Source organism: Pristis pectinata, chromosome 21 (assembly GCF_009764475.1).
Source record: "Pristis pectinata isolate sPriPec2 chromosome 21, sPriPec2.1.pri, whole genome shotgun sequence".
NCBI classification, from domain to species: Eukaryota; Metazoa; Chordata; class Chondrichthyes; order Rhinopristiformes; family Pristidae; genus Pristis; species Pristis pectinata.
This window is the reverse complement of record NC_067425.1, coordinates 4,617,614-4,629,691: the sequence shown is the minus strand read 5'-3', so window position 1 is coordinate 4,629,691 and position 12,078 is coordinate 4,617,614. Positions and strand designations below refer to the sequence as shown.

The following is a 12,078-nucleotide window of genomic DNA, read 5'->3' as shown; positions in this document are numbered from 1 at the left end:
ATGTTCACTCCAAGGAACTTGAAGCTCTCAACCCTCTCAATCTCAGCACCATTGATGTAGGCAGAAGCATGTGCACTGCCCCTCCTCCTGAAGTCAATGACCAGCTCTTTTGTTTTGGTGACATTAAGGGAAAGGTTGTTGTCATGACACCATGTCACTAAGCTCTCTATCTCCTTCCTGTATTCTGACTCATCATTATTTAAGATACTACCCTCTACAGTGGTATTCATCTGCAAATTTGTAGATGTAATTAGAGCAGATTCTAGCCACACAGTCATGAATGTATAGGGGGTAGAGTAGGGGGCTGAGGACACAGCCTTGTGGGTCACCAGTGTTGAAAATAATCGTGTTGGAGGTGTTGCTGCCTGTCCTTACTCATTGTGGTCTGTTGGTTAGGGAGTCCAGTATCCGGTTGCAAAGGGAGGTGTTGAGTCCCAGGATTTGGAGTTTGGTTGTGAGTTTGTTTGGGATTATAGTATTGCAGTGGGTTGAGGTTTTCTGGGCGGTTGGAGTTAATGTGTGCCATGACCAGCCTCTCGAAGAACTTCGTGATGGTGAATGTCAGATCACCGGGTGGTAGTCATTAAGGCATGTTACCTTGTTTCTCTTGGGTACCAGGATGATAATGGTCTTCTTAAAGTGGGTGGGAACCTCAGACTGAAGCAGGGAGAGGTTATAAATTCTGCAAATACCCCTGCCAGCTGATCTGCATAGGATCTGAGGACATGGCCATGGACACCATCTGGGCCAGATGCTTTCCACAGATTCACCCTCCGGAAGACTAATCTTGCATCCTCAACGGTGGCTATGGGTTCAGGTGCATTGGAGACTGTCAGAGCGGGTGGTGACATACCAATCCCCTTCGGTTCAAAACATGCATAGAATGCATTAAGCTCATCGGGAAGCGATGCTGTCTGACATTATTTTGTAGCCCATTATAGCATGTAACCACTGCCAAAACCAACGGCTGGTCTGGGACTTGATTTTGGACTGGTGTTGTCTCTTGACATCTCTGATAGCTTTACAGAAGTTGTATCTTGATTTCTTGTAAAGACCAGGGCCAACTGACTTCAGTGCTGCAGTCCTAGACTTCAGTAGGGAGTGGATCTCCTGGTTCATCCACGGTTTCCAGTTTAGGAACACCCGGATTGTCCTCTTTGGTATACAGTCCTCAACACACTTACTGATAAAATCTGTGATGGTGGTGACATACTCGCCTAGACTGGCAGCTGAGTCTTTGAACATGGACCAGCCTACCGACTCAAAGCAGGTGCATAGAAGCTCATCTGTTTCCTCAGACCAGCTCTGTACCGGATCTTCCCGTTTCAGCTTCTGTTTGTATGCAGGGAGAAGGAGAACCGCTGGGTGGTCTGACTTACCAAAGTGAGGACAGGGGGTAGCTCGGTAGGCATCTTTGATGGTTGTTTAGCAATGGCCAAGGATGTTTGGGCCCCTAGTGGGACAGGAGACGTGCTGGTCATATTTTGGTAACACACTTTTGAAGTTGGCCTGGTTGAAGTCACCTTCAATGATGAAGAGGGCCTCAGGGTATCCTGTTTCAAGGCTGTTGGCCACAGAGTATAGTTCATTGAGTTCAGGCTTCACATCCGTCTGGGGTGAATATTTAAAGACTCAACCCAAGTGAACTCCTTTGATAGCTTAATCAGCACAATTATACTGAGCAATGCCAGCAAAGAACAGCCCTTCGAACTTGAGAAACAGAGGACTGCAGATGCTGGAATCTAGATGAAAAACACTGTAATGCTGGAAGAACTCAGCAGGCCAGGCAGCATCCTTGGAGAAAAGCAGGTAGTCAACTTTTCGGGTCAGGACCCTTCTTCTGGTTCCTGATTAAGAGAATTGGAAGAAACAGCTCGTTCATTTGAGTCAGGTTTAGTTAATTAGGTATTTTGTTTAGTATTTTGTCATGGATGTGTGTAGATGAATTAACATTGAAACACTTATCCCATTGCAGATAAATCATCTGTTGAATCAATGCATTGTTATTTGGAGAAACAATTCAGTTTTGAAGTTGTGTGAGGAGCAGCATGTGGGCCTCTGAAGCCCAAATCAAAACTTATTGAATCACATGAATCACTTAAATCTTTTATTATTCTTTGATCTGGGCTTCACTAGCAAGGCCAGCATTTATTACCCAGTCATAATTGCATTTGAGAAAGTGGTGATAAGTCCCCTTCTTGAACTGCTGCGGTCCTTCTGGTGTGGGGTACTTCCACAATGCTGTTGGAGGGGAAGCTCCAGGACAGTCCCATTGACAATGAAGTACTGGAGGTATTTTTCCAAGTCAGGATGATGGGCAACTTGGAAGGAACATGCAGATGTTGACATGCTCATGCACCTGAAGACCTTGCCTTTCTTGATTGTAGAGGTTGTTGGTTTGGGAGGTGCTGTGGGAGTAGCCTTGGTGAGTAATGGCAGTGTCTTTTTTTTAGATGGTTCACACTGCAGGTATTGTGCATCAGTAGTGGAGGGAATGAACCTCTAGGGTTGTGGATGAGGTAATAGTATCAAACTTCTTGTGTGTATCTAGAGTTGCTCTTATCCTTCACACTCCTAAGTTGTGCCCTGTAGATGGTGGAAAGGCTTTGGACTTTGGGGTGTCAGGAAGTGAAGTCATTTGTTGCAGGATACCCTGCCTCTGGCTTATTGAAGCTATTGTATTTATGTGGCTGGTCCACTTGAATATCTGGTCAGTGGTAATCTACAGGACATTAATGGTTGGGGAGGCTTAGCAATGGTGATGCCATTTAACTTGGGTGGTTAGACTCTTTCTTGATAGAGATGGTCATGTTACTTTCCACTTATAAGTGTAAGTTTAGGTCTTGCTGAATGCAGGCATGGGCTCCTAATTTTCTGAGGAGTTGCAAAGGAATTGAACGTTGTGCAGTCATTAGTTAGATTGGATTTGTCTTGTACAGTTTTCCATATTGTCAAATTGACACCAGTACTGGAACAGCTTGGCTAGAGGTACAGGTCATCAGTGCTGCACTGGTTCCATAGCCTCCTATTGCAGCAAAATAGTTTCTTGTCACATAGCTTGCAAAAAATCCTAATTATGACAATTATTTTGGGCTAGTTTACACATGTGGTTGACTCTACATGCAGGTAATGTGAGAGAATTAAGTGGGTTTTAAAAAAAACACTTCGACAAAAAACATATTTCAAGCTATACATTTGTGGAATTAAGTGGGATGTTTTCTATTGACCAAAACCAGTGCAAACTAAATTGCATATTTAAGTACTAAAAAGCTGAAGTTTGCGGAACCTTTTAGCCCTAGGTCAAAATGGTTAGATATACACCGTTAGTAATCTTTTGTGAGTTGATTTATGTTTACCCTTTTAACCTTCCTTTTGGTGCAGTGCCTTGATTTTTTCTTTCTGTTTTTGTTCTTAGGTGGAGCTCTCTTGGTAGCTGTTTGCAGGGGAAAAGTCAGCGAAGGGCTTGATTTCACTGATGATAATGCCCGTGCAGTAGTTACAATAGGAATTCCTTTTCCAAATGTCAAAGACCTCCAGGCAAGTAATGTAAACTAAGAAAGAAGCCAAGAAAGGCTGCTGAAACCTTTCCACTCACAACAAAACCCATAGAAAATGTGTGTGGGTTTTAACAAAATTGTATATTTCATAAGAGTATGTTTAGCACCTTTGTTATTGTGAAGTTTATGCAACAGGTTATTTGTCTCCAAAATACATTGGCAGAAATAATATTAAGTCAAGGTTTAAAAAAAATCAATGGAGTCTCCAAAAGCATGTGAATGGTGACCTCCACTTAAAGCCATTGTAAGCTAATATCTACCGATTTACAATTACATTAAAATTGCAGGAATATGAAGACCACAATCTCCAATATAATTTTGTATAAGCAATCTGCAAGTAAAATATCTTTATTATTTTATTATGAATTGTTCACTACAATTGGAAAATAACATTTGCAAAACCATCAAATTGTCTGAGATTTACAATTTTCAAAATTGCCAAAGCTAAACTGATTGTTTGTTTCATGACGTCAGGATAAAATATCTGCAGGCTCTATTGAAACCGTATTTCAATTGGATGGATGGAGGCTGGCCAAAATTGATCTATTATAAGTGAGCCACAAGCAAGTACTTCTGCTGTTCTCTTTTCAGCATTATGCACCCCTGTTATCATTTCCGGTAATCGGAAACTAAATGACGACAGAGGGTAAATCTCATGCCATATTTAGTGTTGTATGCTCTCCAACCTGCTTCTTGGTATTCATAACGAGTTATTCACATTGTGTTCTTCCAGTCCAGACATTTCCCATTATTTTCATTTATTTATAAAAACAAGGAAAATTGCTATTGTAATCCTCTCAGACTGGGTCTGTGTAAAAGTCTCACACAGGGCTTGGCTTACAAAACAAAAAAAAATTACACTATAATTCAATTATATTTCTTCAATCATTTTTTTTTTGTCTCTACATCATCACTGCATGGTTCTTTAATTTTTATTTGCAGTTTTTCTCTCTGTGCAAGTCAAAGATAGGCCAGGGCTTCTCTCTTCATAAGGTGGTACATTATGAACAGAGACAATGGAATAACATCCAGGGCTGGGAATTCTCTCCAGTTTTCTTTGCCTTTTCTATGACTTGCAAATGTTGTGGCAGGTCCAGTGGTTCATTATTTTAGTGGTTGAGATATGCTACCACACAATAGGAAATAAACTAAGGGTTTTCCTAGCTTCTAGGTAGAGTCCCACCACACAATATGCATTTACACATCGAGTTATAATAATGACATCTGAAAATCTTATCTGTATCTAGTGTGTTTTTCCATTTTGGAATGTAATCAGGGAGTTTTTGCTTCCTATTCTGTAATTCCCGTGATTGTGGTTCAGTAAGTTGTATGTTGTCACACATTACTAATTTCCTTCAAATGAAAATTCAGAAGGATGGTTAGTACGTCACAGTGGCAATTTCCTTCTATACAATGCAATCATTATTGTAATTAAATGATTATCCTATTCCACACAGAGCTCTCTATTTAAGGTTTTGCATTAATTGATCCAAACTGATTTCAGTGTTTACATAATTTCTTGATGGAGGTCTGAGCCACAGGGGTGAAGCATGGCTTAAAGAACTCGAAGATTATTTCCATCCTCTTTTATAGTGGATAGAAAGAACAAACAACAACTTTTTTATTCATTCACAGAATATGGGTGGTCTGGTAAAATTAGCAGTTATTTTCCATCTGATGAAGTGCTGGTGAGGCATCACCTTGAACTGTACACTTTATGTGGTGAAGGTACTCCTATGTAAATTGGTTTATGATTGTCACATGTACTGAGGTACAGTGGAAAAATTTGTTTTGCATGCCAGCCATACAGATCATTTCACTTATTACACTTTCAACTCTTGCTTTATGGGTTGTGAGAAGGATTTGTGTATTAGGAGATAGGTTACTTGCCACAGGATATCCCGCATCTGACCTGCTCTTGCAGCCTTAGTATGAATATCCCTGGTCTGGTTAAGTTTCTGGGTCAATGGTGACCCTCCTTCAAAGGATGTTGATGGTGAGGATCTCAGTGATGATAATGCCAAAGTGTGGTGCTTAGACTCTATTGCTGGAGGTGGTTATTTGTTTGCCACAAATGTAATATACCAACTATTAGTCTGAGCCGGAATCGCATCCAGGCCTAGCTATGTGGATGTGGACTGCATTATTATTTCGGAAGTTGCAAATAGACCATTACATTTTGCGATTATCAGTGCACACCCACATTTCTCACCTCATAATTGTCACTAATGATGCAACTGAAGATGCTGATCTTAGGAACACCTGGGGCTGAATTGATCAAAAAATAAGGCAGCACAGTGGTGTAGCTAGTACAGCTGCTGCCGCACAGCTCCAGTGACCCAGGTTCAATCCTGACCTTGTCTGTTTGCAACTTGCATTATAACTGCATGTGTTTCCTCAGAGTGCTCTGCTTTCCTCCCATATCCCATGTGTTACGGACTCAGTGAAAGTCCCTTTAAGATAGAGAGTGTGTGTGTATGTGTATGTGGGGCGTGCTTACGTCAATAGAAGATAAAGGACGTAATGACGTTGTTGAAGAAGAAGAAAGAGAGAGAGAGAAGGGAGAGAGACACCAGCCTGCTTGTTTTCTCTATCGATGGATGAGAAACAATAACTGTGTTTGCCACTGAAATCCATGTATGGAAGTTGGAAGTAATCCGGTGGAGTTCACTTTGTTGCTGACCTGTAGAAGGAAACAGGTATTTGTGTGTGGACGACCACGGTTCGGATGCTTTTCGGGGTGAGGAAGTCACTACCGAGTAAACACTGAAGTGTCGTTTGGGTTCCATCGTGGAACATCTGGATTTCGTATGTACTCTCTCTATGTTTTTCTACATCTACATCTTATCTTCAGACAACGGTGGTTTTTGAAGAAGCCCTTGCTCATGTTTCACCTTATGGCTTGCGGAACTGAACTTTAAGAACCATTCCGGAACTGGAAGTTTTGGACTTTGTCACACACACACACGAAGAGTTTAGTTTTGGGGTTAACGTTCGAGGTTTAACATTCTTGAATTCTAACATACTAACATTTTTACTTTTATTTTACGTATTATCATAAGTAGTGATTAATAAAATAGTTTTTAACACTGAATCATGCTCAGTGTGTTTCTTTTGTTGCTGGTTTGTGACAAAATTTTTTTTTCAGGTAAACATTCTTTTTTTTTTTTTTTTTTTGTTGGTCTAGGGGTATGATTCTCGCTTGGGGTGCGAGAGGTCCCGGGTTCAAATCCCGGACGAGCCCCCAATTTTGTCACAAACCAGCAACAAAAGAAACACACTGAGCATGATTCAGTGTTAAAAACTATTTTATTAATCACTACTTATGATAATACGTAAAATAAAAGTAAAAATGTTAGTATGTTAGAATTCAAGAATGTTAAACCTCGAACGTTAACCCCAAAACTAAACTCTTCGTGTGTGTGTGTGACAAAGTCCAAAACTTCCAGTTCCGGAATGGTTCTTAAAGTTCAGTTCCGCAAGCCATAAGGTGAAACATGAGCAAGGGCTTCTTCAAAAACCACCGTTGTCTGAAGATAAGATGTAGATGTAGAAAAACATAGAGAGAGTACATACGAAATCCAGATGTTCCACGATGGAACCCAAACGACACTTCAGTGTTTACTCGGTAGTGACTTCCTCACCCCGAAAAGCATCCGAACCGTGGTCGTCCACACACAAATACCTGTTTCCTTCTACAGGTCAGCAACAAAGTGAACTCCACCGGATTACTTCCAACTTCCATACATGGATTTCAGTGGCAAACACAGTTATTGTTTCTCATCCATCGATAGAGAAAACAAGCAGGCTGGTGTCTCTCTCCCTTCTCTCTCTCTCTTTCTTCTTCTTCAACAACGTCATTACGTCCTTTATCTTCTATTGACGTAAGCACGCCCCACATACACATACACACACACTCTCTATCTTAAAGGGACTTTCACTGAGTCCGTAACACATGGAAGAACAGGTTGGTAGGTTAATTGGCCACTGCAAAGTGCCCATAGTGCATGGGTGAGTGGTTGAATATGGGGGTAGTTGATGGAAATGTGGGGAGGAAATGAAATAAGATGAATGTGAATGGGTGCTTGATGCTTGGTGCGGACTCAGTGAGCTGAAGGACCTTTTTTATGCTATGCAATACTATTTTTCTTTCTGTTGAATCACATTTTTTCCCAAGTTCTTACAGAGGAAAAGTTGTCATGATTATTTTACAATTCCTTCTTGATGCAATACTCAGTTGTCGACTTGATGGCAGCCACTTGCTCCTTGCATCTTATGATCAGCTCTTTAAGCACATTTGGATTAAAAGGTATGATAAAGTTTGGTGGAATGGAAACTGAGCATCTGTTCAGTACCTCTTCTAGCACTTTATTGATGTTTGAGAATAGCCTAATTCACTATTTAGTCAGGTTGTATTTGTCCTACTTTTTGTCAGACCTGGCCATTTTTCACATTGTCAGGTACGTCCCAGGGTACCAATGCTCAATACAAGAGAGCATGGCTTTAAAGTAATGGGTGGGAAGTTCAAGGGAAATATCAGAGGAAGGTTTTTTTACCCAGAGAGTGGTTGGGGCATGGAATGCGCTGCCTGGGGTGGTGGTGGAGGCTGGTACATTGGTCAAATTCAAGAGATAGCTAGATAAGCATATGGAGGAATTTAAAATAGAGGGATATGTGGGAGGAAGGGGTTAGATAGTCTTAGGCGAGGTTTAAAGGTCAGCACAACATTGTGAGCCGAAGGGCCTGTAGTGTGCTGTACTGTCTATGGTTCTACGTCAGTGTTGTAACAGCATTAAAACAGATTTGTTAGAAGTACAGGAAATTCTGCACAAAAGAATTTCATACGAAGATGATGTTGTTGGGACCTATATACTTGCTATTTCTGATAGAGTCAACCATTTCTTGATATAACTTGAATGGAATCAAATTGGCTGAAGCTTGGTTTATGTGAAGGTGGAGATCTAAGGAAGTAGCAAAAATCAATAATCCACTTAGCACTTCTGACTGAAGGTGGATGCAAATGTTTAAACTTTTGCACTTACCAGCAGTGTTGTGCTGTTTTTCAGGATGGTGATGTTCTTGGAGCCTCCTCCCATGTTTAATTGTCCATTTGGTATTCACAACTGGACATGGGCAGAATTTCTAATGTGATGGCTGTGGGATTTACATTTATTTGGGCTTATGTGGAATTTATATATTTTATTTATACACAGATTTTAGTACCTAGTTGGTTTCAAACCCTGACAGATTTGTTATTGCTTTTGTAATGCAGGCATGTCTTTATGAAAGCAAACAAGGAACCTATGTTGCATACACCATGGACCCAAAATAAAACTGCATCAGTTTTGGTGGTGATGGTTCTGGGAGGAATGCAAGCCAGCACAGTGAAAATTCCTGTTCTTCAGGTCACATTGAGATGTTTTGCTCTTGAGCTGGGAGAAGAGGCCTCAATTCAATGCTTCCTCTAGTGACATGCTCAGCTGTGCTAGCCTAGGTAGAGTTAGCCTAGAGTGGGGATAAAGCCCACAGCTTGGCTCTGGAGCAATAATACTATCGACTACATAAGGCAATGAGCAACTTTGTGTTTCTCTATAGAAAATCTAAGGACCCAAAATTGAACTGTGTATTAGACCTTTCCTATTCAGAATCTGTGCCTCCAATTACATTTCTTTCATTCTTGCTTGGAGATTTTTGATGCACTAGCTTTATCTTTGAATAGTTAAGGATAACAGAAGAATCAAATTGTTATTCAGCCAGTTCAGACCTCTATTTTCTCATCAAATGTTCTTCTTTTGGAAATTGAGTGTGAAATTCATTTTTCCAAGAACATTAGATGCCCTGAGAGTTCGACATTTGGGGGTAGCTAGAAGGGATACTTGGATTCTTTTTCTTATGAGTACCTTGCATAATAGTTTGAATTCTTTAACCGTAGATGAAAGTGGGACATCATCTTTCCATGTTGGTCGGGGAATGGAAATTGTCAATTCGATGGCACTGGGCAATATTGCATGCTGTTTTCCAAATATCAGTTTAAAATTTGCAGTTGGGGAAAAAAAAGAGTAAAGTAAGTAATAAGTCTGCAAAAATGGCAGTGCATTCCAGTGGTTTCTTTGTTTATCATGTCCTTAGCAAGTTGCAATGACCTTTAAGATTTTACTTTCGATCAAACAGTGCACAGAATTTGAAAACTGGAGCTGTCACCTTGGGGATTCTTAATGATGATTGACACTTATAGTTCACCTTAGACACAGTGGCATGAAGCATATAGCAGTGATGTACCTCCAGGGAAGCTGTTTGATTTTTTTTCACTTCTGCTTGGCTGACAGTAGATTGCATTTGCTGTTCATAAGAGAGTTTTGGTTGCATTAGATTTTAATCATGTCACTTGTTCAGAATCCCTGGAAGCAACCGGGATTGAGATGAGTATATGAGACCAGGGTAAATTTGCACCATAATTTCTTGAAGCATAAAGTTTTGTGTTCGTCGAAATGTCACAAGCTGTGCTACTATTCACTGCAAGTGTCTATGCCTTACCTCAGCACTGTCAAATTTGGGCAGTTTGGAGAAAAATAATGTGATAACCTTGCACACAAAACAGTTGGAGCAACAAACTCTTAGTACACCTCAGTGCAAATATGGTTTGTAAAGTGTTCTATTCTTCTGTGATCTTGATTGTTTCAGCTGAAATTGCACTAGGTACCTGGCTCGTGGATTAGGAAAGGTTTAATCTGTTAGAATTCAAAGAGTTAGTTATTATTCTCAGTTTAATGGTGACTAGTTGCACAGATGTGGGGTGATGCTTTTGTTTTGTGAAAATGAGTGTAAAAGTCAATGTGAAAAATTATTGCATCATATTTTTCTGGCAAAATATGTCTGCAATTCTGAACTGCAGACATTCTGTTTGTTTTTATACCAGGATATCAGAAAACGATTTGAATTGTTTGTGAGATAAAATTATCATTATCTAAGTATAATGATAATCCCAAATTTCAAAAATACATGGTTAAGTGTACAGTACTTCTGTTAAATTTTTAATGATTTTTTGTTTTCAGATGTAGCTTAAATTATTTAACATCTGAATGACAGCAGATGAAAATGGTTTCTGTTTGAATTGTTACATGGCAATGAATTAAGTTATCTTTTTGGTTTGGTTGGGAGGCTTTATAAATTCGTATTTCTCAATTACTCATTCTCTAACACATTGCATCAACTGAAAAGGAGTAAAGTGCTCTGGTTTGGTTGCAGTTCTGTCCAGTTTTAATTTTAAGATAGCTTTTCATTTTATTTCATTGTTGTCCCGGTCCGATTTCCTTGCTGCCCCCTTCCTTCTTTCAACCAGTAAGGCAGATAATCTATAGCATAGACTCTTCAGTGTCCATATTTGCTTGATGGCAGCATAATTTTACCTAACCTGGATGCCAATCCATTCCTCTCTTGCTTTTTATTTGCATCCATTCCAAGTGAACTCTCAGGACAAAGTTTAAATAAATTAATTTTATTCCCCCTATTAATTTGGTTCTGTATTTAAATGGAATATACCTTTTATTAGAGATCAGACTGTTTCATCACCCATGTTTTTATTTCTTATCTTTTGAAATGAGGCTGAAGCAGTGCTTCCTTGTGCTGGTCCATGAAAGGCTGACATTCACTCATACTCACTTCAGCATGGGTTGTATAATAGGTGGACTACATAAAACAATATCTCAGAGACTTGTATAATTTCTGCCTGCTCCTTCCATTCATCTAAATTGATAAATTAGTTTATTATAGTCACATATGCCAAGGTACAGTGAAAATCTTTGTTTTGCATGCCATCCATACAGATCATAAGACTACTGTAGTCTTATTGTATTGTGAGGGAGCAGACAGTGAAAAGCAAGGAGGTCGTTGGAAGCCTTAAATGGTACCTCATTTTGATTAACCCTGGTGTATTGTAATGAAGTGAGAAGTTATCTGAAAAATTGGAGCCAAGGTGTGTATTACTTACTAATAATGTTCATTAGAAAAACTGTTTAAACTTGAGATTTCTTGAGGTTCCATTGCAATGGCCTTCTGATGTTCTACATTTCTGTTAGATAGCAAGCAATGCTAAAATTTGACTTCTCAATTGTCCTGGACTGAAATGCACTTGCTTCTGATGGGCAGTTTTGAGTGAACTGCCATCAGTGTCTTCCTCACAATTCTGCTCCTTTCTGACTTCTATGTCTACACATTGAAGCCAATCAAAGAGGATCGGGGTCAGATCCAGTGCATTGGCATCTCTGTTCCATAGACATACTCCTGCAAAACGTAGAAGTACTGAGCTGAGGGACCCTGCAGCTTTAGGCTGGCTGAGGGTAGCACAGATAGTGTGACCCCATTCATTTGAATAGAATTGTCAGCATCGATGCCAATAAATGATATGTTTACTTTATTTTGTTTTTAACTAATTTATAGCAGCATTAGGTAGTTCTATGTAAACTTTTAAAATATTTTTTCAATGATTTTAATTTGCTTAAATCAATTTGAATTGCTTTCAAAA

At 39.7% G+C, this 12,078-nt stretch overlaps 1 protein-coding gene across 1 annotated transcript in view; it reads left to right on the top strand.

Annotated features, from left to right (window-relative positions):
* Positions 1-12,078, top strand: part of brip1 (BRCA1 interacting helicase 1) — a 394,954-nt gene that overhangs the window by 140,805 nt on the left and 242,071 nt on the right. Inside the window, exon 16 of the mRNA XM_052035938.1 lies at positions 3,416-3,537. Within this exon, the coding sequence (XP_051891898.1) occupies positions 3,416-3,537 (122 nt within the window). The remainder of the gene's footprint in view (positions 1-3,415; positions 3,538-12,078) is intronic.